General features: G+C 66.8%; 3 protein-coding genes across 3 annotated transcripts; 2 read left to right on the top strand and 1 right to left on the bottom strand.

Annotated features, from left to right (window-relative positions):
- Positions 1 to 2,082: 2,082 nt before the first annotated feature.
- Positions 2,083 to 5,557, top strand: NR4A1 (nuclear receptor subfamily 4 group A member 1). Its single transcript, XM_021548270.3, has 6 exons — positions 2,083 to 2,894; positions 3,134 to 3,263; positions 3,375 to 3,526; positions 3,904 to 4,106; positions 4,182 to 4,360; positions 4,451 to 5,557. Exons 1-6 carry the CDS (start codon positions 2,085 to 2,087, stop codon positions 4,705 to 4,707), a joined length of 1,731 nt encoding a protein of 576 aa, XP_021403945.1. The 5' UTR covers positions 2,083 to 2,084; the 3' UTR covers positions 4,708 to 5,557.
- A 1,987-nt stretch (positions 5,558 to 7,544) lies between these two features.
- ATG101 (autophagy related 101) lies at positions 7,545 to 10,086 on the top strand. Its single transcript, XM_021548269.3, is given in 4 exon segments — positions 7,545 to 7,619; positions 7,621 to 7,682; positions 8,417 to 8,702; positions 9,247 to 10,086. Coding segments are annotated over 4 exon segments (828 nt in total). The 3' UTR covers positions 9,652 to 10,086.
- A 1,984-nt stretch (positions 10,087 to 12,070) lies between these two features.
- Positions 12,071 to 27,384, bottom strand: FMNL3 (formin like 3). Its single transcript, XM_031507259.2, has 27 exons — positions 27,174 to 27,384; positions 24,556 to 24,639; positions 24,396 to 24,476; positions 24,208 to 24,284; positions 22,780 to 22,863; positions 22,025 to 22,177; positions 20,795 to 20,903; positions 20,387 to 20,463; positions 20,216 to 20,309; positions 19,768 to 19,842; positions 19,578 to 19,688; positions 19,347 to 19,496; positions 19,132 to 19,233; positions 18,104 to 18,344; positions 17,890 to 17,958; positions 17,403 to 17,527; positions 17,131 to 17,333; positions 15,825 to 16,059; positions 15,674 to 15,742; positions 15,473 to 15,553; positions 15,262 to 15,391; positions 15,021 to 15,181; positions 14,260 to 14,361; positions 14,081 to 14,170; positions 13,875 to 13,986; positions 13,679 to 13,778; positions 12,071 to 12,640 (listed from the first exon to the last, which is right to left on the bottom strand). Exons 1-26 carry the CDS (start codon positions 27,318 to 27,320, stop codon positions 13,687 to 13,689), a joined length of 3,054 nt encoding a protein of 1,017 aa, XP_031363119.1. The 5' UTR covers positions 27,321 to 27,384; the 3' UTR covers positions 12,071 to 12,640; positions 13,679 to 13,686.
- Between the last annotated feature and the right edge of the window lie 18 nt (positions 27,385 to 27,402).

Below are 27,402 nucleotides of genomic sequence, written 5' to 3'. Positions count from 1 at the left end.
TGTCCCGGTGGCACCGGGGGAGTAGGAGCCGTTGTCCGGGGCGGCACCGGAGGGGTTCAGATCGGGCGTGGCAGGTGGCGCCAAGAGGATCCGGGTCGGGCATCCCGGTGGCACCGGCGGCTCAGGGCGGTGGGCGTCCTGCAAAGTGGATGGATGTGGTCGGGTGTCCCAGTAGCGCCCCGGGCAACCGGGTCGCGCGTCCCCGTGGAGCCGGGGCTCGCGTGTCCGAAGGACGCGGTGGAAGGGACTCCCGGTGCCACCGGGGAGAGTCGGGGGTCCCGGTGGAAGGGACCGGGCTGCGTGCGCTATGCGGGATTGCCCCTTGTGGGTATCCGGTGACACCGGGAGGAGCCGAGTCGGGCGTCCCGCGTGGCGCTGGGAGGTGCACGGGATCGGGCGTCCCAGCGGCACCGGTAGCACCGGGAAAACCCGGGAATCCCGCAGCCGGCGGGAGTTGGCAGAGCGAGAGGTCCCGGTGCCGGGGGTCCCGGGAAGAGCCCGGCACCACCCTCTCCTCCGTGAGGAGCTGCGCAGGACCGGGAGCCGCTAGTTGGGCCATGCGGGAGCGGGGGCTGGTTCCCCCATCACGGCAGCCTAACCGGGGCCAGCTGCAGATGCAGGAAAGCCCCGTCTCAGGGGCAGAGCCACCCCACACCGGGCATCACCCCGGGATCCCCGAGCAGAGCGGTCACGGAACCGGAGAGGGCAGCAGCGGGGCAGGCAGGAGCACGCGGGCAGCGCCGGGCACTGCGAGCAGGGATGTGCCCGCAGCCAGCCCCGTGCGGGCAAACCCCCCGCTGCCCCCGCGGGCCTGGCAGCAGCCGCTGCGGCATTACCGGGCAGCAGGTGCCGGCAGGGCCGTGGGCAGCGTGAGCCGCCCCCGGTGCCACCGGCTGCTCTCGCCCGCCCGCGGCCCGGGGCCCGGTGCCAGCGGCTGCCACCCGCCCGTGCAGGCGGCAGCCCCGGGGCTGGGCACGGGCGGCTGCCCCGCGCTCCCAAACCAGGAATCTGCAGACAGAGCCCGGCCGTGGGCAGCGCCGAGGCTGCTGCGGGAATCTGTGCCCGGTCCCTGGGGGGGGACAGGGCAGAAGGGACCCCAAATGCTCTCAGCGAGCGGGTGAGAGCCAAAACCTTCAAACAACCGGGAGCACGGGAAGGGTCGAGGCGTTGCATTTGCCAGGGTTTTCATGCAGGCAAGGAAAACTCCCACTGGCACAGACCGTGTCCCCCAGGGCGTGTGCCCAGCACAGTCCCCTCGGCTTCATTCAGGGACAGAAGGCAGCTGGGGGGTCACTGTTCCCTCTGAACCCAGCTGGACACGCACAAACTCCACTGCGACCACCAGCAGGGGGCTGGGGGCTGGTGCCATCCCGTGGGTACCAGAGCTGGACCCACGCTGGATATTTTTAAACCCAGCTCCTGGCGGGTGTCGGCTTTCTTGGTGCCCGAGAGAGCTGCCCAGATTTGGCTGGGGGAATCCGGGGGCTCTGGCAGCAGGGCCGTGCCAGGACGTGGCCGGGGGCCAGTGCAGCGTGACCTTTAAAGGTCTGCGAGATGAATTACATTATCGTCTTGCCATTGGGGTCACTTCTGGCTTGGCTTTCAGCTGGACACAGGACTCCGCTTGTCTTATGTCCCACCAGCTCCACGCACAGCCCCGGGGGGCTCCAGGGACTGAGGGTGGGCTCCTCTCCCCCTCACCTGGAGGGCTGCCTGCACCAATTTTCCCAAAAAGCCCCAAAAGGGGTTACGGGGGAAGTGAGATCCCCAGAACCCAGTTCAGCCCCAACTCTGGCTCCCTTGGCCAGCCCTAGGGCTTGGGAATCTGCTGGCCACATTCCTCCCTCCTTCCCTTTCGGGGGCTTTTGCTAAGCCAGCGTTTTGGGGAATGTCCTTTGCACCCATTGGCTGTGCCGTGACCTTTCTCAGGGACAGCGGTGGCCGCCACCACGCAGCCAGTGGCTATGGAGGTGCAATTCCAGCACGAGGGGAGCATCCCACGCTCCCCACCGTGTCTCCATCCTCTGCCTGGATGCCGGGGGGCGGTGTCGGGGCGCCGCTGACGCCCCTCTCTCCCCGCAGAGATGCCCTGCATCCAGGCGCAGTGCAGCACCACGGGCGCCGGCCCCTGCGAGCGCTGCCCGGCCGAGCTGCTGAGCCCCGAGGGCGGCCGATTCCCCATGGAAGTGGCCGGAGCCGACCTGGCGGCCGCCCCCGCCCTGCCCAGCTTCAGCACCTTCATGGAGGGCTACGCCGGCGAGTTCGACGCCTTCCTCTACCAGCTGCCGGCGAGCGGCCAGTCCAGCGCCGCCGCCGCCGCCGCCTTCAAGCTGGAGGACTTCCAGGTGTACGGCTGCTACCCCAGCGCCTTCGGGGGGCAGCCGGACGAGACCCTGTCCTCCAGCGGCTCGGACTGCTACGGGAGCCCCTGCTCCATCCCCTCGCCCGCCACGCCGGGCTTCCAGCCCCCGCAGGCGCCGGGCTGGGAGGGCTCCTTCGGGCCGTACTCGCCGCTGCCGAACTACGAGGGTGGGCAGCCCTGGGCCGAGCCGGCCAAGGGCGGGGGGTCGCAGCCGCCTTTCTTCGCCTTCGGCCCCCCGGCCCCCAGCCCCGGTGGGTCCCCTGCCGCCCTGAAGGGGCAGCTTGGCGCCTCGCCCCGCGTGGACCCGCGGCTGCTGGACACGGACGCCTTCCCCCCGGCCCAGGGGCCTGCCAGGGGTTTCGGGGGGCTGCCCCTGGCCCCCGCCGCGGCGCTGCTGGAGGGGCCGGCGCTGGCGCCCAGCAAGGTGCGCAGCCCCGGGGCGGGCGAGGGCCGCTGCGCCGTCTGCGGGGACAACGCGTCCTGCCAGCACTACGGCGTGCGCACCTGCGAGGGCTGCAAGGGCTTCTTCAAGGTAAGGGGAACCCCCGGGCCGTGGCTGCCGCCGGGATACTCCCACAGTGCTTTGCGGCGGCAGGAGGATGCTGCGGGGTGTCCCGGGGAGGGGCAGGGCAGGGAGCACGGCCGCCGAGCCCTCCCCACGGACACGGAGCCGGATGCTGGGCTGGAGAGGGAGGCAGGGGAGGACAGAAGGGCTTTTGTTCGGAGCTCAGCGCCCCGGGCTGAGCTCGGCCGCTCCTTCCCCACCCGCAGCGCACAGTGCAGAAGAATGCCAAGTACATCTGCCTGGCCAACAAGGACTGCCCTGTGGACAAGCGGCGCAGGAACCGCTGCCAGTTCTGCCGCTTCCAGAAGTGCCTGGCCGTCGGCATGGTCAAAGAAGGTAGCAGGGTCCCGTCCCGGGTGGGGGCACCCAGCAGGAGCGGGGAGTCCCCTCTCTGCAGCCTCTCTGGCTGCACTGAGGGCACACACTCACTGCAAGTTCCAACCGCAGTGGTCCGGACCGACAGCCTGAAGGGGCGGCGGGGCCGGCTCCCCTCCAAGCCCAAGCAGCCGCCGGACACGTCCCCGGTCAGCCTCATCACCTCGCTGGTGCGGGCACACATTGACTCCATCCCCAGTGCCACCAAGCTCGACTACTCCAAGGTAGGGCTGGTGCCACTCCATGCCCCGCCCAGGGCCGTGCCAGGGCTGGGGCTGGGTCCTGACCCATCCCCATCCCAGTTCCTCATCCATCCCCATCCCAATCCTGATCCTGTCTCCATCCCAATCCTGATCCTGTCCCCGTCCCAGTTCCTGATTCAAACTCATCCCTGTTGTTAGCCCAGCAGTTCCTGACTTGTTCCCATCCTAGGTCCTGACCCACCCCCATCCCAATTCCTGATCCACCTCTGTCCCAGGTCCTGACCATCCCAATTCCTGACCCATCCCCATCCCAATTCCTGATCCATCCCCATCCCAATCCTGACCCATCCTCTCCCAATCCTGACCCATCCCCCAATTCCTGACTCATCCTGTCCCAGTTCCAGGAGTCAGCCCCGTGCCCGTTTGAGAAGGAGGACTCGGTGGATGTGCAGCAGTTCTATGACCTGCTCACCGGCTCCATGGACGTCATCCGCAAGTGGGCCGAGAAGATCCAGGGCTTCACCGAGCTGCCCAAGGACGACCAGGACCTCCTGCTGGAGTCGGCCTTCCTGGAGCTCTTCATCCTGCGCCTGGCATACCGGTGAGCCCCGGGGCAGCGCGGAGCAGGGGGAACCCGAGCCGTGCCCAGGGGTGACGCCCGGCTTTGTGCTGCCAGCTCCAAGCCGGAGGAAGGGAAACTCATCTTCTGCAACGGCGTGGTGCTGCACCGGCAGCAGTGCGTGCGCGGCTTCGGGGAGTGGATCGACGCCATCCTCGAGTTCTCCCAGAGCCTGCACCGCATGAGCGTCGACGTCCCCTCCTTCTCCTGCCTTGCCGCCCTCGTCATCATCACAGGTGAGACCCAAACCCAGCTCCGGGCCCGGCCCGTCCCCACCCGCAGCCGGTGTCTGTCCCCGCGGTCCCACAGCCTGTGTGTCCCCCCAGACCGGCACGGCCTGAAGGAGCCCAAGCGGGTGGAGGAGCTGCAGAACCGCATCGTGGGCTGCCTCAAGGACCACGTGGCGGCAGCAGGCGCCGAGCCCGGCCGCTCCAGCTGCCTCTCCAAGCTGCTGGGGAAGCTGCCCGAGCTGCGCAGCCTCTGCACCCAGGGCCTCCAGCGCATTTTCTACCTCAAGCTGGAGGATCTGGTGCCGCCGCCACCCATCGTTGACAAGATCTTCATGGACACTCTGCCTTTTTGAGTCCCAGGCAAGGAAGGGGCTGCCGTGAGCTCCTGACCTGCCTGGGGACATCTGGGACCCGCCCTGGGCAACCCTGGTTCAGTCCAAGGATGCCCGGGAACCCCCTGGGCACCCCTGGGTCACCCCTGGGATGCCTGGAACATCCCCTGGGTACCCTAGATCAGCCCTGGGATGTTCCCACCCTATGGGTGACCCCCATAATGCCCAGAAACCACCTGGGCATCCCTAGATCGCTCCCAGGATGCCTGGAACCTGCCCTGGTCACTCCTGGATCAGTCCTGGGATGCCCGGGACATCCCTGTGGATTCCTGAATGACCTCTGGGACACCTGGGACCCCCTGGGCCATTCCCAAGCCTTTATGTATACCCCTGGATCACCCCTAGAATGCCTGGAAAACCCCCCCCCGGGTCATCCACAGGATGCCTGGGACCCCCTGGGCACTCCTGGCTCGCTCCTGGAATGCCTGGGACCACCCCTGCATCACTCCCGGGATGCCTGGGTTCCCCTCTGGATCACTCCCAGGATATCTGGGTCCCTCCTCAGATGCCTGAGTCTTCTTGGGGGCACCCTTGGGGGTTCCCCATGTGCCTTCACGGCCCAGGGTGCAGCCTCGCAGCAGCCCTGGCGTCGTCTTTCCCCGGGGGCATCGCCGGCGCGGTGCCCCCTTCCCCTGTAAAAACGCCCCTGATGTAAATAGCGCCGGCTGGGTCCTGTACAGAGTGGGGGGCGCGGGCGGGGGGTGGCTCCGGCCCCCTCAACCTCGGCCCCTTCCCCTTTATATATATTTTTCTGGGTTTCCCCCTTTTTGGCCGTTTTCTGTATATAAACTTGTACGTACAGTGAGAGGCACTGGGCGGGAGCTTTGTCCCTTGTGTTCCCCTTTAGTGAATATTTGGGGATTGGGAAGGGGGGACAGAGCAGCGGGGCTGGGGACAGCTGGAAGGATGGAGACGGGGAAAAACGGGATTCTGGAGCTGGGGGCAGCCAGAACACCGCGGAGGGGGAGAGCCGGAGGGAGCAAACAGGACACGGGAGCTGGGGACAGCCAGACTGGGGACAGTTAGAGCTGGGGACCGGAGCTGGTGACAGCCGGGGCTCGGGACAGTGGAGATGTCAGAGCTGGGGGAAGCTGGGACACTTGGGCTGGAAAAAAACAAGACGCTGGAGCTGGGACAGCCGGGGCGATGGAGCTGGGGACAGCTGGAGCTCCGGAGCCGGGATGCTGGAGCTGGGGACAGCCGGGCCGGTGGACGTGGGGACAGCCGGGATGCCAACGCCGGCGACAGCCGGGATGCCAACGCCCGGGACAGCCGGGGCTCCGGTGCCGGCGACAGCCGGGATGCCAACGCCCGGGACAGCCGGGACACCGGAGCCGGGGACAGCCGGGGCTCCGGCGCCGGGGACAGCCGGGACGCCGGAGCCGCACGTTGCCCACGCCGCTGCCCTTGAACCGTCACTCACCCCCGGCTGCCGCGGCCCCGCACCTGTCGCCCGCCTGATTTATCCTCCCCAAAATAACCGGGAAGCGTGACCGTGTCCCCCGCTCGTGTTCCTGGGGACGTGGCCATTGCCCTGGCGGGGGGGTGGTGGTGTTTGCGCTCCCGAGCTGGGGACAGAGCCGCGGGCTTCCGAGGCAGGCGAGTGGTGCGTTGTCCCCCGGCTTGTCGCCTTCCTCCTGCCGGGCACAGCCTGGCCCCGGAGCAGACGTTACCGGGGACACCCGGGACGGTGCGGAACAAGGGCCACATTGAGGCGCGGGGCCGGGGGCGACACACAACAAGGGTCCCTCTGTCCCCCCCGCCGCCGCCCCCGCTGCGGGGACAGCGCTGACGCACGGTGGGGCCGCGGACGGGAGTCGGGGCGGGGAACGGCGGAGCTGCGCACAGCGGGCGCGGTGGGCACGGGGTTGGCAGCCGGCACGGCTCGGCACGGCTCTGCTCTGTCCCCTCCTACAACTCAGGGCTGCCCTCGGCCACCATCGCTGTCCCCGTTCCCTCCTCGGCACGGGGACGGGGACGGTACCAGCAGAGCCGAGTAAAAGCAGCTCCGGGGAGAGCTCCGGCCACGCCGCCGGTCCCGGGGCTGCTGGGCACGGATGCGGCTGTGTCGGGGTGTGCCCGGCTCCCACGGCCACATTCCTGCTGCGACTGACACCAAGCCATGTGTCCCCACGGCAGCGCGGCCGATCAGTGCCCCAGATCCCCGTGTCCCCGTTCCCTGTGTCCCCATGTCCATCCATCCCCTCTTCCTGTGTCCCCCCAGGTCCCCACGTCCCTGCTTCCACTACATCCCGTGCCCTGTGTCCCCGTGTCTATCCCTGTCCCCATATCCAGCCGTCCCACTGTCCCTTTGTCCCCCTTCATGTCCCTTTATCCAGTATTCCCCCCGTGTCCCCATATCCCTGTGTCACGCTGTCCCTTGTGTCCATCTGTCCCTGTGCCCCCCCTCCCCCACTTCTTTATTCCCCCACGGTCCTGCTGTCCCATATCCTTGTGTCCCTTCATATCCAGGTGTCCCCCGCGCGTCTGTGGTCCCCACGAGCCCGGTCCGTGCCCCTGTGCCCGGTGTCCCCACGCGTGTCCCGCCGCTGTCCCCGCAGGGGTCAGCGGGGGACACCGGCCCGCCCGCCCCGCTGCAGTACCGCGCGGAGCCGCCAGCACCGGGGGCGCCACGGAGCCGCTGAGCCGCTCTGGGCTGCGGGATTGCAGCTCTATGGCCCCCCTGGAACGAACCAAAACGGGGAGAGGGGAATGGGCGGACTCGGAACGGCGATTCCGCCCCCGGCGGCACCCCGCGGCCGGGAAGGGCACGGAAGGGGCGAAATCAAGTTAACAGAATGGAGTTCAGAGAGATGAAACGCGGCGTTAATGACCGGAGGGGTCGCTACGGTGGGCAGTGGTGTGCCCTGACCCCCCCGCGCAGATGGGATGATCCACTTCCCTCCGCCCTGCCGTCAGATGGTCGGGACCGGGCGGTGAGTGCGGACCGGGCCGGGCTCGGGACCGGGGCTGAGGGCACCGAGGCGGGTCCGGGGCCTCGAGCCTCCAGGGAACCTGAGGCGCTCCGTGGGAGGCTGAGGTGGGCTCGGGCCGGGACGTCCGGACCTGTGTTGGTGTTTTCGGGGGGCCCAGCCGGGACCCCCCGGGCTCCTGTGAGGTGAGGGTGGGCCCGTACCGGGACACCCGGGTCCCTCCGGGGTGTTGGATCCCTGAGGGGACATTTGGGGTGTTGCAGAGCCCGTCGCAGGACTCCCGGCTGGGGTGTGAGGGGAGCGGGTCGGGACATCGGCGCTTCTCTGGGCTGGTGGGGGCTCGGGGCCCCTGGGTCTCTGCGCGATGCTGAGGGGCTGTGCTGGGACCACACTGCGGGGCGAGCACGCCCTGGGACACGGCCGGGATGTTTGGGGAGGGAGCCCGCCCATCCTGGGACAGCTGGATCCCTTTGGGGCCACCCAGCCCTGGAGTCTCCTGAGCTTCTGCGAGGTGTGTGAGGGCCCGTGTCTGCGGGGTGTGAGGGACTTCAACCAACTCCATCTCTGTGGGGCTACGGGGAGCCTGGATGCTTGTGGCATGTGGGGCACTCGGCTCAGCACATCTGGGTCGCTGTGGATTCCCGGGAGGGCCACACCAGCTCTCTGCGGGGCACTGGACCACCAAGCCGGACTGTCAGCCAACAAACACCCCCGTCCACCCTGCTGTCCCCTCGCAGCCGCTGCTGTGGCCCCTCCGGCGCCGCCCCTGCCATGAACTGCCGCGCCGAGGTGCTGGAGGTGTCGGTGGAGGGGCGGCAGGTGGAGGAGGCCATGCTGGCTGTGCTCCACACCATCCTGCTGCACCGCAGCACCGGCAAGTTCCACTACAAGAAGGAGGGCACCTACTCCATTGGCACCGTGGGCACCCAGGACGTGGACTGCGACTTCATCGACTTCGCCTACGTCCGCGTCTCCTCCGAGGAGCTCGACCGAGCGCTCCGCAAGGCTGTCGGGGAGTTCAAGGTAAGGAGGGTGGTGGACATGGGAGCATAAAAGGCATTAAAGGGAAGCCACACGTCTCCGAGGGTGCCCCAGGATGGAGCAGGGGGCTCGTGTGGGTGGATTAAAAGGAGCAGCTGAGGGCATTAGGTCTGTTCAGCTGGAGGAGACTGAGAGGAGACGCATCAGCTTCATCCCTAGGGCAGCTCTGATGTCTGCTCCCTGGGACAGTAACAGGACCAGAGGAGTGGATAGAGCTGTGGCAGGGAAAGGAGAAGGATACTGGGAGAGGGTTCTTCCCCCAGAGGGTGCTTGGGCACTGGAACTGCTCCCCAGGATGTGGGCATGGCCCCAAGGCTGCCAGAGCTCATGGAGTGTTTGGGCACCGCTCTCCGGCACAGGGTGGGATTGTTGGGGTGTCCTGTGCAGGGCAAGGAGTTTGCCTGGATGATCCCTGGGGGTCTCTTCCAGCTCAGGGTATTCTGTGGTTCTGTAAAACCCAGCGGGACGTGCCCGAGGAGGACTCGGTCAGTCCCCGTTCCCCCGTGAGCCCTGTGCTGTCCCGCAGGACGCGCTGCGTGGCTCTGGCTCCGACGGCATGGGGCAGATCTCCCTGGAGTTCTACCAGAAGAAGAAGTCACGGTGGCCCTTCTCGGACGAGTGCATTCCCTGGGAGCTCTGGACCATCAAGGTGAACGTGGTGAACCTGGCGAACGAGCAGGAGCGGCAGATCTGCCGCGAGAAGGTGGGCGAGAAGCTCTGCGAGAAGATCATCAACATTGTGGAGGTTATGAACCGCCACGAGTACCTGCCCAAGATGCCCACCCAGTCCGAGGTGGACAATGTCTTCGACACCAGCCTGAAGGACGTGCAGCCCTACCTGTACAAGATCTCCTACCAGATCACGGACTCCCTGGGCACCTCAGTCACCACCACTATGCGCCGGCTCATCAAGGACACGCTGGCGCTGTAGGGCTGGTGTCACCCAGGTAGGGTCACCGTGGGCCGTGGCACTTTTGGGACAGTGACTCTGCTTGGATCTTCCTCCTTCACCTCCAGAAAGCCTCTGGGATGAGCTTGGCTTGGCCTGGCCTGTAATTTGGGGGTTGCTGCTCCTTGGTTTATGCTGTGGGGTTTTGTCCATCCTGGAGAACTGGCTCAGTGGCTCCAGCCTGGCTGATGACCGGGGTGAGTCCTCAGGGCATGTGTGGCAGCAGCTCCAAGTGGTGCTGGGGCCTGGCAGAGCTTGCTGGGGATCTGGGTGACACCTGAACCCCACCCCTCTGCAGCACACTTGGTGCCACACAGCCAGTGCTGGCCGTGTCCCTTATCACCCCCTGTCCCCCGGTGTCACTCCTGTCCCTGGAGGGGCCAGAGCTGCCCCAAAAATAAAATGTTTCTGCTTTCACATGGAGCCTGGTCACATCCTGGCTGTGGGGGCCATGGGAGTGGGGAAAGCAGATGCTGAGGCTGAGCTGGTGGAGCTCATCACATCCAAAACCGAGGGGCTGAGCTGGGAGGTCCCCACTGCACCCCTGTGTTGTGGAGCTGAGCTGGGGGACCCCAGTGTAGTGGAGCTGAGCTGGGGGTCCCCATGGCACACTCACACCATGGAGCTGAGCTGGGGGTCCCCATGTCACAATCGCACCGTGGGGCTGAGCTGGGGGACCCCAGTGTAGTGGAGCTGAGCTGGGGGTCCCCATGGCACACTCACACCATGGGACTGAGCTGGGGGACTGCAGTGCTGTGGAGCTGAACTGGGGGTCCCCTGAGCCACGGGGTCCCCATTGCACCCCAGTGCTGTGGGGCTGAGCGGCTGCAGTAGAGACAGGCAGAATGGACACTGGGCAGCCCCAGCTGCCCCCCAAGGCACCCAGGGAGGGAGCTGGGGTGACTCCCCTTTCCTGGCAGCACCTGCACCCCTCCAGAGGGGCTCCAGGGCGGAGCAAAGCTGCTGCCCCTTGCCGGGGGGGCACCCAGCGCCGGCAAGCACGAGGGGGGCCACGGAGGGAGGATAAGACAGCCCTTGACATCACTTAAACCCTCCCGTCTGTCACCGCCACACTCCGCTCCCGGGAGGAAGACGAGGAGGAGGAGGAGGAGGAGGAGGGGGACATGAACACTACCCGCGAGGATGCGGGGGCGAGCGAGGCTGCCCAGATCGCCGTGGTCCTGGTGCTCTGCCTCGCCGTCACCTTCGCCATCCTCTTCCTCGGCTGCAACCTGCTCCTGCAGGCCGAGAGCCTGGCAGCGCCCGCCGCCCAGGGTGAGCGACGCCCGTCCGAGCCTGACGGCGGCACCGAGGGCACGTAGGGAGCGGCTGGAGCCTGGCGGACGGACAGATGGACAGGACGGGCACGGCTGGATGTGGATGGACAGCAGTGTCCTGCAGCATCTCTGAAGGTGTGGGACGGTGCCGGGGGCTTGCGGGGGTGGATGTCACCGAGCTCGTGCAGGGATTGGGCAATGAGCCCGATGGATGGACAGACGGACAGATGGACACGGATCAACACGGATGGACATGGCTGGGCAGCAGCGGCCTTGCCTGCAGCGTCTCCAGTGACCCTCGGGAAAGCAGCGGGATGTGCACTGGGATCCTGCCCTGAGCACTGGGGACTCAGGATGTCACTGAGGGCAGGTGGGACCTGCCTAAGCCTGGCAGATGGACGGATGGACAGATGGACACGGCTGGACAGCAGCATCTTTGCCCACAGCATCTCCAAGGGTCCCCCAGGATGGAACAGGGGGTTCGTGTGGGTGGATTTAAAGGTCCCAGGTCAGCAGCGGTGCTGGGGGGGGCTGAGGCTGGGCCAGATCCCACCCGGGCGTGGCAGTGCTGGTAATCCCCCCAAGAGGATTAGGAGAAACTTTTATTCCCTGTTTCAGGGCTAATCCCTGGCCTGGTGGGGCTCAGCGAGGGAGGCAAGGACCTTGTGCCGCTGCTGAGGGGCTGGGGTGGCATCCAACACCCTCCCAGCCCCTCACGCCCCCATGGCCACATTCCAGCCCTTTCTGCCCTCCTGGCCCCATCCTGCCCCTCCACTCCCTTTGGAACCTCATCCTGCTCCCCCTGCAGCCCCTCCCAACCTCCAATCTGTTCCAAATCACCCATACCCACCAAAAGTGGGGGTGAACTGGGACCACCCCACACCGGAGTGGGGCTGGGGATGTGGGGGGCTCCCATTTTTATCCCAGAGCAGGTCCCCCTCTCCTTAATCCCACAGCTTTAATAACAGCACTACAAAGCTCTGCCGAATGTCTGGTCCCTGCAGATCTCTGTGCCCCCTCCCTGTCCCCCCCGGACACAGAACCTCTGGCCTGGGGGGGCTCCCCAGTTTCCTGGGCTGCCTCTGTGCCCCCACCACGTCCCCCAAAATCAGGCACTGGCCATGTAAAAGACTCCATATATTTCACATGTACAAAAAGTCACTGCGGGGGGAAGGGGCAGGGGGGTCCTGGGGTGGGGGGCACCATCTTGCCCCTCTCCCGGTAACCCCCCCCCAGCCTGGCTTTGGTCCCTTATTTTTTTTGGCACTTAGTGTTCACATCAGTGGTCAAAGTGTCGAGCGCGGGGTGGAGGGGTCCCTCTGGTTCCTGTAGTGGGGCTGGGGGCTCTGAGGCAGTGAGCCCCCCGGGGACAAGGGGACCCTGACGGGGAGGGAGCACCCCACGGGTCAGCTCCTGGTGCTGGGGCCCCACCACGGATGGATTTGGCCTCTGCCTTGGGTGGGCAGGGGGTGGGCTGGCTGCAGGGTCTCCCCGGGCACAGGGATGTCACCTGTGACGATGGTGGCACGGGGACATTTTGGCCCCGTTCCACACGGTGTCAGGGCAGGACGGAGCCTCACTGGGCACCTAGGGGGCAGAGGGGGGTGAGGAGGGACTGAGACAGCTCCAGTCCTCCCCTGCCCCCCGGTCGGGCTCCTTAGCCTTGCTTGGCTACAGGCAGATCCACCTTCGGGCTGTGGGATGGAAGGAACAGTCAGGGACAGAGCCAGGGACACCTGGCCTGGCCTGAGGGGGTGCCCAGGTGACCCCCCCAGAGTACAGGTACCACAGGCTGAGTCCTCCAGGCACCGGCCTAGGACCCAGTGTGCTCTGGGATCCCCACTCTGGGCTCCAGCAGGGCACTGGGACCATACCCTGGCAGTCAGTTTTGCACTGGGACCCTGCCTTGGGATCCAGTTTTGCCCTGGGATCCTGCCCAGAACCCAGTAATGCACTGGGACCTTGTCCCGGGACCCAGCAGTGCACTGGGATCCTGCCCTGGGATCCAGTGATGCACTAAGACCCCACTCTGGGATCCAGTACTGCAGTAGAATCTGTGCTGGAATCCAGCCTTACTCCAGATCCAGTGCTGGGATCCTGTGCCAGGCCCAGGCTTACATGAGGATCCAGTGCTGGGATCTTGTGCTGGGATCCAGCCTTGCACCAGGATCCTGGACTGGAATCCTGTGCCGGGTAGCAACATTTCATAGGGATCCAGTGCTAGGATCCAGCTCTTTTGGGATCCTGTTCTGGGATCTGGCCTTGCACTGGGATCCTGTTCTGGGATCCTGTGCTGGGATCCAGCTCTGTGTTGGGATCCTGTGTTGGGATCCAAAATTGCACTGGGATCTTGCACTGGGATCCTGTGCTGGGATCCAGCTCTGTGCTGAGATCCTGTGTTGGGATCCAGCCTTGCACCAGGATCCTGTGTTGGGATCCAACATTGCACTGGGATCTTGCACTGGGATCCTGTGCTGGGATCCTGTGCTGGGATCCAGCTCTGTGCTGGGATCCTGTGCTGGGATCCAGCCTTGCAATGGGATCCAGTGTTGGGATCCTGTGCTGGGATCCAGCCTTGCATTAAGATCCTGCCCCAATCCGAAGACGGGGGCACACCCTGGGGTGACAACATGCAGGGAGGGGGCGTGCAGAAGGGGGCATGCAGGGCCGGGGGGGGGGAACCCAGGAGGATCCAGGTGGGATCCAGGGGGATCCAGGCATGCAGGTGGTACCTGGGCTCTTAACAGCTGGACTCGTCGTGGTGGGACGGGTCGCAGAAGAAGCGGGAGCCCCGCTTGGCCGTGCGGGCAGTGAAGGGGACGCTCTTCAGCGCTGCGGGGGCACGGGCAGGGGACGGGGGGACAGGGACACGTCAGCCCCCATGGCTGGCAGGGCCAGGGCGGGGGCCAGGGGCTGGGGGGGCCGTACCGGTGATGATGTCCTCGATGGTGCCATCCTTGCCCTCGTACATGGGCCGGTGGTCCTTGGCCTGGCGCCGCCGCAGCTCCGCGATCAGCTCCTGCTGCTGCCACTTGTTCCGCTGCGAGGGAGGCACAGGGGGTCCAGGTTAGGAACACAGGGGTCCCCTCTGTGCCCCCCTAACCCCAGCCCACCCCGTGCCTGCCTCCACTAACCTTCTCCTGCTTTTTAGCCTCCTGTGCCAGCAGCTTCTCCCGCATCACCTCCTCCTGCTTCTTCCGCGTCTCGTTTTCCTGCTCCGCGTCCTGCCGGGGCGCACGGGTTGGGGGTGTCAGCTTTCCCCCCACCATGGTGTCACTCGCCTGCAGGGCATCCCCTCCCGGCCCCACCTCACCTTGTAGGAGTGGATGAAGCGGACAAAGACCGGGAAGAAGACAGATGGGGGGGTGGTCTTGGGGCTCTCGCCGAAATACCGCACCACGGTGTTGTAGGCGTCCTGGCACAGGAGCGGTGGTCAGGGATGGGCAGTGCCCGGCACAGGAGGAGTGCAAGGCAGGGCGGGCAGCACCAGCGGGCAAAGCAGGGCAGGAGAGCACAAGGAGCGTGCAGAGCAAGGTGTGGGTGACAAGGAATGCACACAGAGAGAGAGAAGGAAGGTAGGAGGAGTGCACAAGGGCCGTGCAGAGCAAGGTGTGGGTGACCAGATGTGCATGAGGAGTTTGCAGAGCCAGGACAGAAACAGATGTGCACAAGGACCATGCAAGGCAAGGTGTGAGTGACCAGGTGTGCACGAGGACCATGCAAGACAAGGTGTGAGTGACCAGGTGTGCACGAGGACTATGCAAGGCAAAGTGTGAGTGACCAGGTGTGCACAAGGACCATGCAGGACAAGGTGTAAGTGACCAGGTGTGCACAAGGACCGTGCAAGGCAAGGTGTGGATGGCCAGGTGTGCACAAGGACCATGCAGGACAAGGTGGGGGTGACCAGGTGTGCACAAGGACCATGCAAGACAAGGTGTGGGTGACCAGGTGTGCATCAAGACCATGCAAGACAAGGTATGAGTAACCAGGTGTGCACAAGGACCGTGCAGGACAAGGTGTGAGTGAGCAGGCGTGCCCGTGGCTGGTGCCAGGCCGGCTGGGAGCAGCCCTCACCTCGGCCGTGCGCGCGTCGCGCTGCAGCCGCTCGAGCTGCCCCTCGCTGCCGCCCAGGAAGCCGCGCAGCACCGCGCTCTCGTGCTGCCCGCACTCCCGCCGCAGCAGCTCCATGCCCCGGCCCAGCTCCTTCACATCCAGCAGCACGTTCTCCAGGGACACTGCAGGGACACGGGGTGGGTCAGGGGCTGTGTGGGGCCGGGACAGCGAGGTGGGGACACGGGCACGGGTTGAGGGGCACCTGCCGCAGCCTTCTCCACGAAGTGCAGCTCCTGCCAGAAGGTCGCCAGCTCTGGGTACTTCTCCCGCACCGTCAGCGCGATGAAGTGCAGCAGCGTCATCTTCCTGTCTGTTGACTTGGTGTCCAGGAGCTGCAGGAGGATTTGGGGAGGGGGTCAGGGCTGTGGGATGGGAACCTCGGGGTCCCAGGGAGCCGGGGAGGGGCTGCCCACCAGGTCCAGGCTCTGCAGTTTGAAGCCGTAGACTGCACCACGTTTGCTGCTGTTCATGTAGTTGCCCAGCGCCAAGATGATCTGCAGGGGCAAAACAGAGGGACTGGAGGGTCAGGAGGGAGCGAGACCCCCACAGGATCCCCCACACCCAGCTACAGTGAGGCTGAAGGACCCCCACCCAGCCCGTCCTCCCATCCCCACCTCCAACATGTGCTTCAGCTTCTGCGACGACTTCACAGAGGCCGAGGCCGCGATGATGGCGTTGAGCTGCTGCAGGGGGACAGCACAGGGTGGGGGCTCAGCTGGGGTTCAGGCTGCGGCGGGTCTGGTATCCCCCTCCCCAGCTCCATACCGGTGTCAGCATCTGGACGTTCTCGGCGAAGTTGCCGAGGAAGGCCATGATGGCCATGCGCTGCGGCAGCCGCTCCACCTTGCTGAACTGCAGCATGAAGCGGTCCTCGTCCGCCAGCTCCTCCAGCGGCTTCCGCTCGCGCTCGTACTGCCGCAGCGCCTTGGCCTCCGCCTCCGTGGGCAGGAACCGCATCAGGCACTCCACAAAATCCACCGGCAGCGTCGCCAGGTCAAACCTGCCCCGCGCCGCGGTGTTGGGGAGAGGCTCCCAGCGGTGCCCGGGCTGGGAAACTCTGGATCCCAGCCCGGCTCCCTGCGGCCTGCTTGGCCATCCTGAACCACAGCCAGAGCCCTGCAGCCTGCCTGGTCCTCTGTGCCCTGTCTGAACCTCTGTGCCCTGCCTGAACCTCTGTGCCCTGCCAGGTCCTCTGTGCCCTGCCTGGTCCTCTGTGCCCTGCCTGGTCCTCTGTGCCCTGTCTGAACCTCTGTGCCCTGCCTGGTCCTCTGTGCCCTGCCTGGACCTCTGTGCCCTGCCTGGACCTCCTGAACCCCGGTCAGACCACGTGCCACCCAGCCAAGTCCTCTGCACCCCAACAAGCCCTTCTGCACCTTGCCTGGCTCTCCTGTCAGTCCTCCTCCCTCTGGCCAGACCCCCTGCCACCCAACAAGCCCCTCTGCATTTTACACAGTCTCTGCACCCCACCTGGCACCCCTGAACCCCAAACAACTCCCACTGCACCTCTGCCAAGGCCCCCTGTACTCTGCCTTGGTCCCCTGAAGCCCAAGCAGCCACTCTGCCCCCCAGCCAGTCCTCTTGAACCCTGCCTGTCCCTCCTGCATCCCAACCAGGCCTGCTGCACCCTGTCTGCACCCTCTGGACCCCAACAAGCCCCCCTGCACCCCAACCAGTGGCCCTGTACCCTGTCTGGCCCCCTTGAACCTCAACCAGACCTCTTGCCCTCCAACCAAACCCAGCCAGCCCCCTTGAAGCCTGTCTGGTCCCTCTGCACCCCAGCTGGCTCCTCTGTGTCCCAACTGTACCCCAACCAAGGCCCTGTACCCTGCCTGAGACCCCCACACCCCATCCAGACCCCCGCTGCACTCTGAGCCTCACACTGGAACCTCAGCCAGACCACCTGTCCCCTGTCCCACAGAGCCCCTCCACACCTTGCCTGGCCCCTCTGCACCCCAACCAACCCCCTTGCACCCCTACCAACCCCCTTGAACCCCGTCCACCCCCTGCACCCCATCCCTGACCCTCCCTGCCCCATTCCTAACCCCCCACCGGACCCCGGAGCAGCCCGTACGTGTGGATGGCGCGGCAGATCTCGTCAGCGCTGCGCCCGGCCTTGCGCAGGGTGATGGCCAGGTTCTTGGCACGGTTGGCTTCCAGCAGCGTCACCTTGGTGGCCACTTTCTGCGCCGCCTTGCTCTTGGCACACACCAGGTCCAGCGCCGGGCCCTGCGCCTTGGTCTTGAACAGCTCCTCGAAGCGCTCCAGGTCCAGGTCCTGGGGGGACGAGTGGGGGGTCAGAAATGGGGCTGGGGGTGCCCAGGTGGGGAGGGGTCCTGGGCTCACCTCCAGCACACGCTCATCGTCCAGCTCGCTGAACACCGTCCCGCTGATCTGGCTGGGCTTCAGCGCTGTCCAGTTGAAGACGGGCAAGCGGAATTTGGTCTTGATGGGCTTCTTGATCCGGATGGCTGCCAGAGGGGTGGGAGCCAGCTGAGCACCCCCAGGGCACGGGGGCACGTCCTGTGCCACCCTGAGCCTGGTGCCATCAACCCCTGGGCCACACAATCCCCATGCTGGGGTTCCTGAGCGGGTGTTCCTTGAGGATTTGACCCCACCACCCTGGTGCCTGCAACCCTTCCCTACCCCTTGTCCCTGTCCCCACAGTCCCTACACCATCCCTGTCCCCGTGGTACCCACATCCTTCCTGTCCCCTAGCCTTGTCCCCACTGTCCCTGCACTGTCCCAGTCCCCACATCCTCCCCATCCCCCGTCCCTACAGTGCTCACACCCTCCCTGTCCCCAGCCACGGTCCCCCCTCACCCCCACGTACCTGAGAGCCCCACGGTGAGCGCGATGGAGGGCGAAGCCCCGGGCAGCGGCGGGGCGGGGGGACACTTCCCTGTGGAGCCATCAGAGGGTGAGACCCCAATTCTGGGGACCACCCAGCCTCGGGAGCGGCCCAGCAGCACCAGCAGCAGGGCTCTCCCTGCCTGGGAGCCCCCCAACCCCTGGGCATCACCCCCAGCTCAGTGCCCCCTCCTCACCTGGCAGCGGGGGCGCGGGGGGCGGCAGAGGGGGAGGCGGGGGCGGCGGGGGTGGCGCGGCTTCCACGGGGGGCAGGACCGGGGGTCTCAGGGTCTCCTCCGAGGGCTCTGGCAGCGGAGGCGGCGGCTCGGCGGCGCTGGGAGCCAGCTCGGAGCCGTAGTGCCGCCGGAAAGCCTCGTCCTTCTCCTTGATCATCCTGCGCAGCGTGTGCACCTGGTGGCTGGTGTGCTCGTAGGTCTCCTGGGGGACAGCCAGCGTCAGCCCAGGGGCAGCGGTGTCGGAACTCAGAATGTCCCTCAGACATTTTTAGAGGTTCCAGGCCTTGCTCAGAAGCATTTGAGACCCTGGCAGGTGGCTGCAAACAGCTGTGATTTTGAGTTTGAGCCATGGGATGAGTTACCAACTTTGAAGGTGGAACAAGCAGTTACAAAAGGTTAGATAGGATAGTAAAAGTAGTTACAAAACAGAGGGGAAATTTTTTAGTATTGTACAGGGGGGTTTTAACACTTGTACAGGGGGGTTTTTACTTTGTACATGGGGGTCAGAAGTTCTAAGATGGAGGAAAGTGGGCTGATCCTGTTCTTCCTCCTTCCTTTTCCTTGCCTCCATGTTCTTGGTGATGTTGGCACTTATAGATTCGTTTAGAGTAGAAAAGCACTTTGTAATATAGGTAGTAGGTATTAGGGGAAAACTATAAACATGTAATACATAATATATCATATAAAAGCTAGCAGCAGGCCTAGGCAGGGGGAGAGAAGAAGAAGACAGCAAATAAAGATGTCAGGGTGTGTGTGTGCCTCTGCCTGAGCTGCTGAGCAAACCACAGCAGCTCAAGGAGAAAATCTTTTAGATAACTAACAATAAACTGCCTTGAGACCAAACAACAAGAGCCTGCACAGTTTTTCTTTAGAATCACGGGTTGGAGGAGGAATTTCACCACCACATGGGACCCCAGAGCAAGGCTGGGGTTCTCAGAGATCGGGACCCTTCCCCGCTCCCCACAGCCCCTACGGCCCCCCCAGCACACCTTGACTGCCTCCAGCTCCTTCTCTCGCTGCAGCAGCTGCTTCTCCAGCTCCGCCACCCGCATCATGTTCTCGTTCTCCAGGTCCAGCAGCTTCTCCGTTAGCTGGGGAGAGGGACACGGCTGTGACAGCAGCTCGGGGACAGCCCTGGCATCACCGCTGATCTCCCTGGCACTCAGCAAGGGATGTCCCCGCATCCCCCCCCGTGCTCACATACATGGGACAGGTGCTCCTCCAGCTCCTCCACCTTCTCCAGGGCCACGTTCTTGGTCTCGGCATCCTCCAGCAGCCCCCCCACATCAAAGACGTTGTCCAGGTACGCCTGGATCTGCACCTGCAGCTTCTCGCTCTCTGTGTGCCTCGACTTCTGTGGGCACCAAGGCAGCGTCAAGGATGGGGGGAGCCCCCCAAGACAGTTCCCCGGACCCTCGACTCCCCTGGCCCATACCTGCAGGAACTCCTCCAGCCCCAGTTTGGTGAACTCGTACTGGAGATGCACACGGAAGTTCATGTCCTCCACCGAGTGCACCACGATGTTGATGAACTGCATGCAGGCCACCTGCAGGCAGAGCTGGCATCACCAGGAGTCCTCCTGGCCCCCAGAGAACCTCCCCCTGGCCCAGGACAGGGTGTCCCACCATGAAGTCAATGCTGCTGTCCTCGTTGCGGAAGTATTCCATCAGCCGCTCAAAGCGGTGTTTCTCCTTGCACACCTGAGCAGGCAGAAATGGGGTTCACCTGGCATGGCCCACTGAGCCTCCCCCCATCTCCTGGACCCCACTACCCGAATCCCAGTCTGGTCCTGGTGTTCCCAGACCCCCCGTTCCTCATCTTCCCTGATCCCTGCATGCCCTGCACTCCAGACTCCCCTTCCCAGCCTGGTCCTGGGGACCCTGGTGCCCCCATCCCAGCCTTCTCTTGGGGTTTCTCTCACCCCAGATTGCTCCTGGGGTCCCCAGTTCCTCCATTCCTGGGGTCCTACTCCCCATTCCCAGCCTCATTCTGGTGCCCCCATTCCCCCCATCCCAACCTGCTCCTGTCTCCCTCCATTCCCCCATCCCAGCCCGGGTTCTCATCCTCTTGTACCTCCTTGAAGTTGTCGAAGGCAGCGAGGATGATCTCGTGGCCACCCCTCACCAGGCACACGGCCGCCAGCAGCTCCAGCACCAGCGCCTTCATCCTGGCCACAGCATCACCATGGGTGTCACCCCCAGCCAGCCCTGGGGACCTGTCCCACCCTGCCAGACCCTCCCTCACCTCGGGTTCTTGTTGTTGAGGCTCAGGGCGATCTCGTTGACGGCGTGGGGGTGAGACATGACCAGGTTGAAGCCGTACTGCGGGGATGGAGAGAAAACGGCGTCAGCCGCGGTGGCGGAGGTGACCACGGTGTCCCCACCACGGGGGTGACCACGGTGTCCCCACTGCGGGGTGATAACTTTGTCCCCCACTGCGGGGTGATGACAGTGTCCCCACCATGGGGTGACCACGGTGTCCCCACCACGGGGTGACCACGGTGTCCCCACTGCGGGGTGACCATGGTGTCCCCACTGCGGGGTGATAACTTTGTCCCCCACTGCGGGGTGATGACAGTGTCCCCACCATGGGGTGACGACGGTGTCCCCACCACGGGGTGACCAGGGTGTCCCCACCCCGGGGTGCCGGTACCTGGTAGTTCATGATGGCCCGCAGACACATGATGCAGAGGTGGACGTCGTCCTTCTGGCTCACCAGGCGCGAGTTCTTCAGCGCCCTGCGGCTGGGCAGCGTCCCGTAGCTGCGGACAGGGCAGGCGGTGAGCGGGGACGAGGGACAGCGCGGGCACAGCTTGAGCACAGCGCGAGCACAGCGTGGGCACAACCAGGACTTTGGAGGGGCAAAGGCAGAGAGAAGCAGCGGGAGGGCGACAGGGACAGTCTGCAGAGGAGCAGCGAAGCCGCTGCGGGGCAGCCGGTACTTACCCGGCAGGTGGGCGGGCGCGCGGCCAGGTGGGCACGGAGGAGAGAGAGAGAGGGCACAGCCAGAGAGGGGCACCCCGGCCCTGGAAGCAGAGACGGGGCGCGTCACCCCAGGGCACGGGGGCAGAGCCAGAGCGGGGTGAGCGGAGCCGCGGGGGCAGAGGACAGGCAGGGTGGCAATGGCGAGACGGTGACAGCAGCACCAGGGCTGCGCGGGCGGGCACGGCACGGCACAGCACGCAGAACGGGACGTGGCACATGCGTGGCACAGCCTGAGCTCCGGGCACCGCGGTTGTGCCATGCAGGTAACGTGCATGGCAGGGGATGGGGCAGGGAGTGGCACCAGGCAGGATGGCACAAGCCATGGGGACAGCGCTTGGCACAGCACGCACCATGGCACACCAGGGCACACGGGCACACACCATGGCACATGGGCACACACCACGGCAGCCTGGCACACACCATGGCACAGCAGCACACATCAGAGCACCCTGGCACACACCACGGCACAACGTCACACACCGTCACACCCTGGCACACACCACGGCACCCTGGCAAACACTGTGACACCCTGGCACATACCATGGCACACCAGCACACACCCTGGCACACAGCACAGTACCGTGGCACACGCCCTGGCACACACCACAGCACCCTGGCACACACCACGGCATACTGGCATACACAAAGGCACACTGGCACACACCATGACACCCTGGCACACACCAAGGCACACCGTCACACACCGTCACACCCTGGCACACAGCACGGCACACCGGCACACGCCCTGGCACACACCACAGCACCCTGGCACATACCACAGCACACCAGCACACACCACAGTGCCCTGGCACATGCCCTGGCACACAGCACAGCAGGCAGCAAGCGGCAGCGCCAGCAGGACGTGCCCCCGGGCAGGGCCGTTCCCCCGGGCACGTACCGTAGGGCGGTCTGGCGGGCAGAGCGTGCCAGGCTGCTGGCGAAGGGGGCGGGCAGGGCACCGGGCTGCTGCAGATCCTCGATGGAGCGGCTCCAGGAGCGCAGCTTCTCCAGGGTGCCGTCCTCGCCGCCCTCCAGGCCCTCAAAATCCAACCTGGGGGGGCAACACGCGGGCAGCGGGGGGCACAGGGCTTTGGCGGGGGGCACACAGCTCAGGTGGGGGGCACAGGGCTGTGCCAGGGGGCCCAGGGCTTTGGCAGGGGGCACGCAGCTTTGGCAGGGGACACGCAGCTTTGGCAGGGGGCACACAGCTCTGATGGTTGGCACAGGGCTCTGGCGGGGGGCACACAGCTTTGGCAGGGGGCACAGGGCTGTGCCAGGGGGCACAGGGCTCCAGCACAGATGCAAGGCACCCAGCAGAATCCAGCGCTCGCACAGGGAGCTTCCCCACCCCCAAAAAACTTCCAGGCCCCACCAAGGCCCCCCGATCCCCCCTCACCCGGGGACCCCCGATCCCCCCTCACCTGTGGACCCCCCGATCCCCCCTCACCTGCGGACCTCCCGATCCCCCCTCACCCGGGGACCCCCCCGATCCCCCCTCACCCGGGGACCCCCCGATCCCCCCTCACCTGGGGACCCCCGATCCCCCCTCACCCGGGGACCCCCCGATCCCCCCTCACCCGCGGACCCCCGATCCCCCCTCACCCGGGGACCCCCCGATCCCCCCGAGCCCGCGGACCCCCCGAGCCCACTCACATGACGGCGCACTGCGCAAAGGACAGGTAGTTCACCAGCACGTCCAGCCCCTTGTTCTCATCGTTGAGGAACTCCCGCACCCATCTGCAGCACCGGGGACTCATCAGAGCCCGCAGGAGTCGGGGATCCCCCCCCGGCACAACCCCCCTCGGCACCGAGACCCCTGTCCTGGCACAGGGGCGGCGAGGGCACGGCGGGGGCACTGCCCGGGTGGGCGCAGCCCCGGCGCTATCGGCGGTGCCAGCGCCGGCGCGGGGTTATCTGAGCAGCGCAGGGCAGGGAGGGCGCGGGCTGGGCGGGAGACGGGGCTGGGTGCGGGGGCTGCACCCCCACCCTGGGAACCCCGGGGGGAAAGGGGGGGATTCGGGGTGCCCCCACCCTTGGGAGGGTGCTTGGGGTGCACTTTGCGGGGTGCTGTGCCCAGGGTGGGAACCCCGGGGGGAAGGGGGGGATTCGGGATGCCCCCATCCTTGGGAGGGTGCTGGGGTGCACTTTGCGGGGTGCTGTGCCTCGGGTGGAAACCACCTAGGGAAAGGAGGGGATTCGGGGTGCCCCCACCCTTGGGAGGTTGTTGGGGTGCACTTTGCGGGGTGCTGTGCGCCCAGGGTGGAACCCCGCTGGGAAAGGAGGGGATTCGGGGTGCCCCCACCCTTGGGAGGGTTTTGGGATACACTTTGCGGGGTGCTGTGCCCAGGGGTAAGGACGGGGTGGGGGTGTCCGGGGTGGGGGTTCCCCCAGGAGCACCGGGGGTCCCCAGTCCTGCCCAGGGCCGTGCGTCAGGGAGCCCCGGGGGCCGCGGCCGCCCCTTTCCTGCCGCCGCCAGCCCCCTCGCCTCAGCCCGTTTCCTGTCTCCGGCTGCTGCTATTTTGGGTCCGTGGGCAGGGACGAGCGGGGCCGGCGGCGGGGAACAACCGGCACGTGAACGAGCCCCCCCGGGCACGGCCGTGCCCACCGGGCAACCTCCGCCGATGTCCCCGACACCCCCGGGACGGCCCCGTCCCGACCGTCCCCCCCGCCCCGCGCGGCTCCGGGGCATCCCGGGGCATCCCGGGGCATCCCGGGGCGGGTCGGGGTGTCAGCGGCTCGGGGATGGGGCCGACCGAGCCCTCCGGTCGGTCGGGAGGAGCCGGCCAGGATCTGGCCCCGCTGCCTCGTTCAGGGCGTCATCGCCGGCCCATCCGCCCCGGCATCCGCCCCCGGGAGCTGCCCGCGGGCCGGGGCAGGAACCGACCCAGTTCCTGCAGCGCCTCCGGCTTCCCCTGCAGCTGTGCGGGGCTGCTGACCGGACCCCGCCGTCCCCCCGGGACCCCGCGGGCCATCGGAACTCGGCACCCCCAGCCTGGACCCCACAGCCCCTCTCGGGACCCCACCGGGACCCCACAGCCCCTCCCGGGACCCCACAGCCCCTCCCGGGACCCCCCCACTCACCCGATGTGGTTCGTCCTCAGGCTGATCTCCAGCTCACGCAGCACCTTGGTCGACTCCTGCACCCTCCTCCTGAACTTCTGGAGTAGAGCAAGACTGAGCCGTGCCCCCCAAACCCCCCAAAGCTTCCCCAAACCCCCCAAGTCACCCCCAAAGCCCCCAAGTCACCCCCAAAGCCCCCAGCCCCTCACCTTCCTTGTGACACCGGGCTCCAGGAAGCTGCGCAGCTTCTGGATGTAGGCGTGGGGTGGGCTCTTCACCTGGAACCGCTCCTGGGGACAACAGAAGGGTGGTGGTGACACCAGGACGGCCGCACAGTCCCCAGGACCCCCATGGGCCACCCAGCCCCACCTGGTCACAGATGAGGTCCCACTTCTTCTCGTTGTCATACTGGCGCAGCAGCCGGGCTTTGTCCGGGGGCAGGTTCATGGAGCTCTGGGGACAGACGGGGGGTGTCACCCTGAGGGACACGGGGACCGTGCCCCCCAGAGGGCACCGAGACCCACGGGACAGCCTGGGTGGCCCCAAAAAGCACCCACAGCACAGCCAGGGTCCCCTCTAAGGGCGCCCTGACCCGTGGCATAGCCAGAGTCCCTGGCACCGGGATGCAGCAGCGGGCACAGATGTGGCACGGGCACAGATGTGGCACGGGCACAGCAGTGCCACTGGGGCCCGTGCCAACCACCAGCGGCACCAAATCTCGCCATCCCTGACGCATCCTTCCTGTCTGCAGCCGCTTCCCTGCCGCAACCGCAGCCTCCGCTGCCGACCGTGGCACGAGGCCAGGCACTGGTGCCAGCTCCCCGGGACACCGGACATGATGCCCAGCACCAGTGGCAGCTCCCCAGGACACCAAACACAACGCCTGGCACTGGTGCCAGCTCCCCGGGACACCGGACAGGACGCCTGGCACTGGTGCCAGCTCCCCGGGACACCGGACAGGACGCCTGGCACCGGTGGCTGCTCCCCGGGACACTGGACACAAGGACCAGCGCCGGTGCCAGCTCCCCGGGACACCGGGCACAAGGCCAGGCTCCAGTGCTGTTCCGGGGTCACTGGGAACACCCCAGGATCCTCCGTGTGGGATGTGGCACAGGACAAATGGGCTGCCACAGTGGGCACCAGGGATGCCAGAGAGGGCCTGCCCCGACGGGCAATGACACCCCAGGGAGAGATGCCAGCCCATGTGGGCGATGTCACCCTAGTGGGAGATGCCACCGAGCTGGGTGATTGTCACCCCAGTGGGTGCTGCCAGCCTGGTGGGAGATGCCACCGCAGGGACGCAGCTCGGGGTAGCCCCGTTACCAGGAGCCGTCACTGTGGCTGCTCCACCCCTCGTGTCCGCTGAAACCGGCCCTGCCCTGCTCTTCCCGATCCCACGGGAAACCGGGACAGAACCGGGGCAAGGCGTCCCGCAGGTTCCCACAAGACCGGCCGCCAGCGCGGTGCCACCAAAACTGCCCCCAGAGGGGCACCGTGCCCTCCCCACAGGGCTGCGGATATTCCCCTCTGGCCACCAGAAAAATCCCGGGCGTCCCGGGGAATGGGGGCGGGAAGGAGGCACAGGGACCCCGGCTGGGGGCGAGGGGCGCCCGCGGGGGGCTTTGAAGCGCGGCCGCCGGTCCCGCCGTTCCCGCCGCTCCGTTTCCTGCCTTTGTGGTGGGAGCGCGGCCGCTCCCGGCCGGCCACTTCCTCCGCCGCCCGCCCCACCGGGAGCCCCCATGGTTATCCCGGGGCTGAATCCCACCGGGAAACGGCGGCACCGGTGCTGGAGTCCGCCCCGGGGCTGGGGGGCTCCGGGGCGGATCCTCGCCTCCGGGGCCGCCGGGCTTCCATCACATGATGGAATATTTTCCGCCCCCGGCAGCAGCCGGGACGGCACCGGGAGCTGCCGACGGCCGCGGGGACATTTTGGGGGAGGCAGGTGCCGCCACCCTGCAAAGTGACCCCCCCCGGCACCGGTGTCGCCCGGCAGGACGCGTCCCCCCCGGCCCGGGCCCCGCGGGGACCGGCGGCCGCATCCGCCCCGCGTGGGATGCGGGACGGGCAGCGCCGCCGCGGGCGGGAGCCGCTCGGCACCGGCGGGACGCGCCCCCGCCGGGGGTGCCGGTGCCCCCCGGTGCCCCCGATTTCGGCTTCCAGAGCCCCGTGGGACCACATTCGGCATTTCCTGCCCGGCTGCGGCTTCCGCTGGCGGCGGCTCCCACCGGGATGGCGCGGCCGGTTGCCGGGGGGCACCGGTGTCACCCAGCCGTGGTGTCCCCGCGGTGTTCCCCTCCCAAAACAAAACCGGCGCTGCGGAGGGGCCACCGGGACGGCTCGCGGGCCACCCAAGCGCCGGTGGGACGCCTCCGCGGTGTTGGTGGTCCCGGTGGCACCGGGGGCACTGCCGAGCCACGTCCCGGGGCCGCGGTGGCAGCAGGGCGGCCACCGCCCCGGCTGTGACAGCGGACTGGGGACCGCGTAGGACACCCGCGCCCCAACGGGAACCACTTCATCCGCCGGGAAACCGGGAAGCCCCGCACCCCGCGGGGAATCCCAGCTCCGCGGTCCCCCGCAACCGCGGGGAAAACCCAACTGCAGCCCCGCGCGCTGCCCCGACCGGACTTTCCCGGCTTGCAAAGTCCCCGGGCCTCAGGGGCTCCCGTGGTGGCACCGGGAGTGGCGTCAGCCCCGGGGCTGTCCCGGGTGGGGTGCTCCCCACGGCCCCGCGCCACTGCCCATCCCCGCGGGCACCGGCGCTCCCCGCCTGCCCCTGGCGGCTCCGGGCGGCGGTGGCGTCCCGGCGGTGCCCGGTGCCCGCCAACTGGTCCGGGAGAGCGCATGAGGAGGAGTCCCGGGGAGGGATGAACCGGGGGGCGCTCCGCGGGAACACCGACGGAGCGAACAGGCGAAGTGCACCGGGGGCACATCGGGAACGGAGGGTGAGCACCGGGAACTGGGGACCGCGGCGGGGGTCGGCCTCTCACCAGCACTAGGGCGAAGCGCTCCTCCAGCTCGCAGGGCTCCGGCATCGGCATCTTGCCTGGGGCGAACAGTCCGGCTCCCCCCGGGGCCGCCGGTGTTCCCGGGCCCCGGGGCAGCGCCTCCCCGTCCGCGCTCTCCACGTTCCCCATCCCCGGCCCAGGCACCGGGGGGCGGTGGGGGAGGCTCAGCCCGTCGTGTCCGGCGCTGCCACCGCCTCCCGGTCCCGCCCCG

This window comes from Lonchura striata, chromosome 27 (genome assembly GCF_046129695.1).
Source record: "Lonchura striata isolate bLonStr1 chromosome 27, bLonStr1.mat, whole genome shotgun sequence".
NCBI classification, from domain to species: Eukaryota; Metazoa; Chordata; class Aves; order Passeriformes; family Estrildidae; genus Lonchura; species Lonchura striata.
This window is presented reverse-complemented; position numbering and strand designations above follow the sequence as displayed.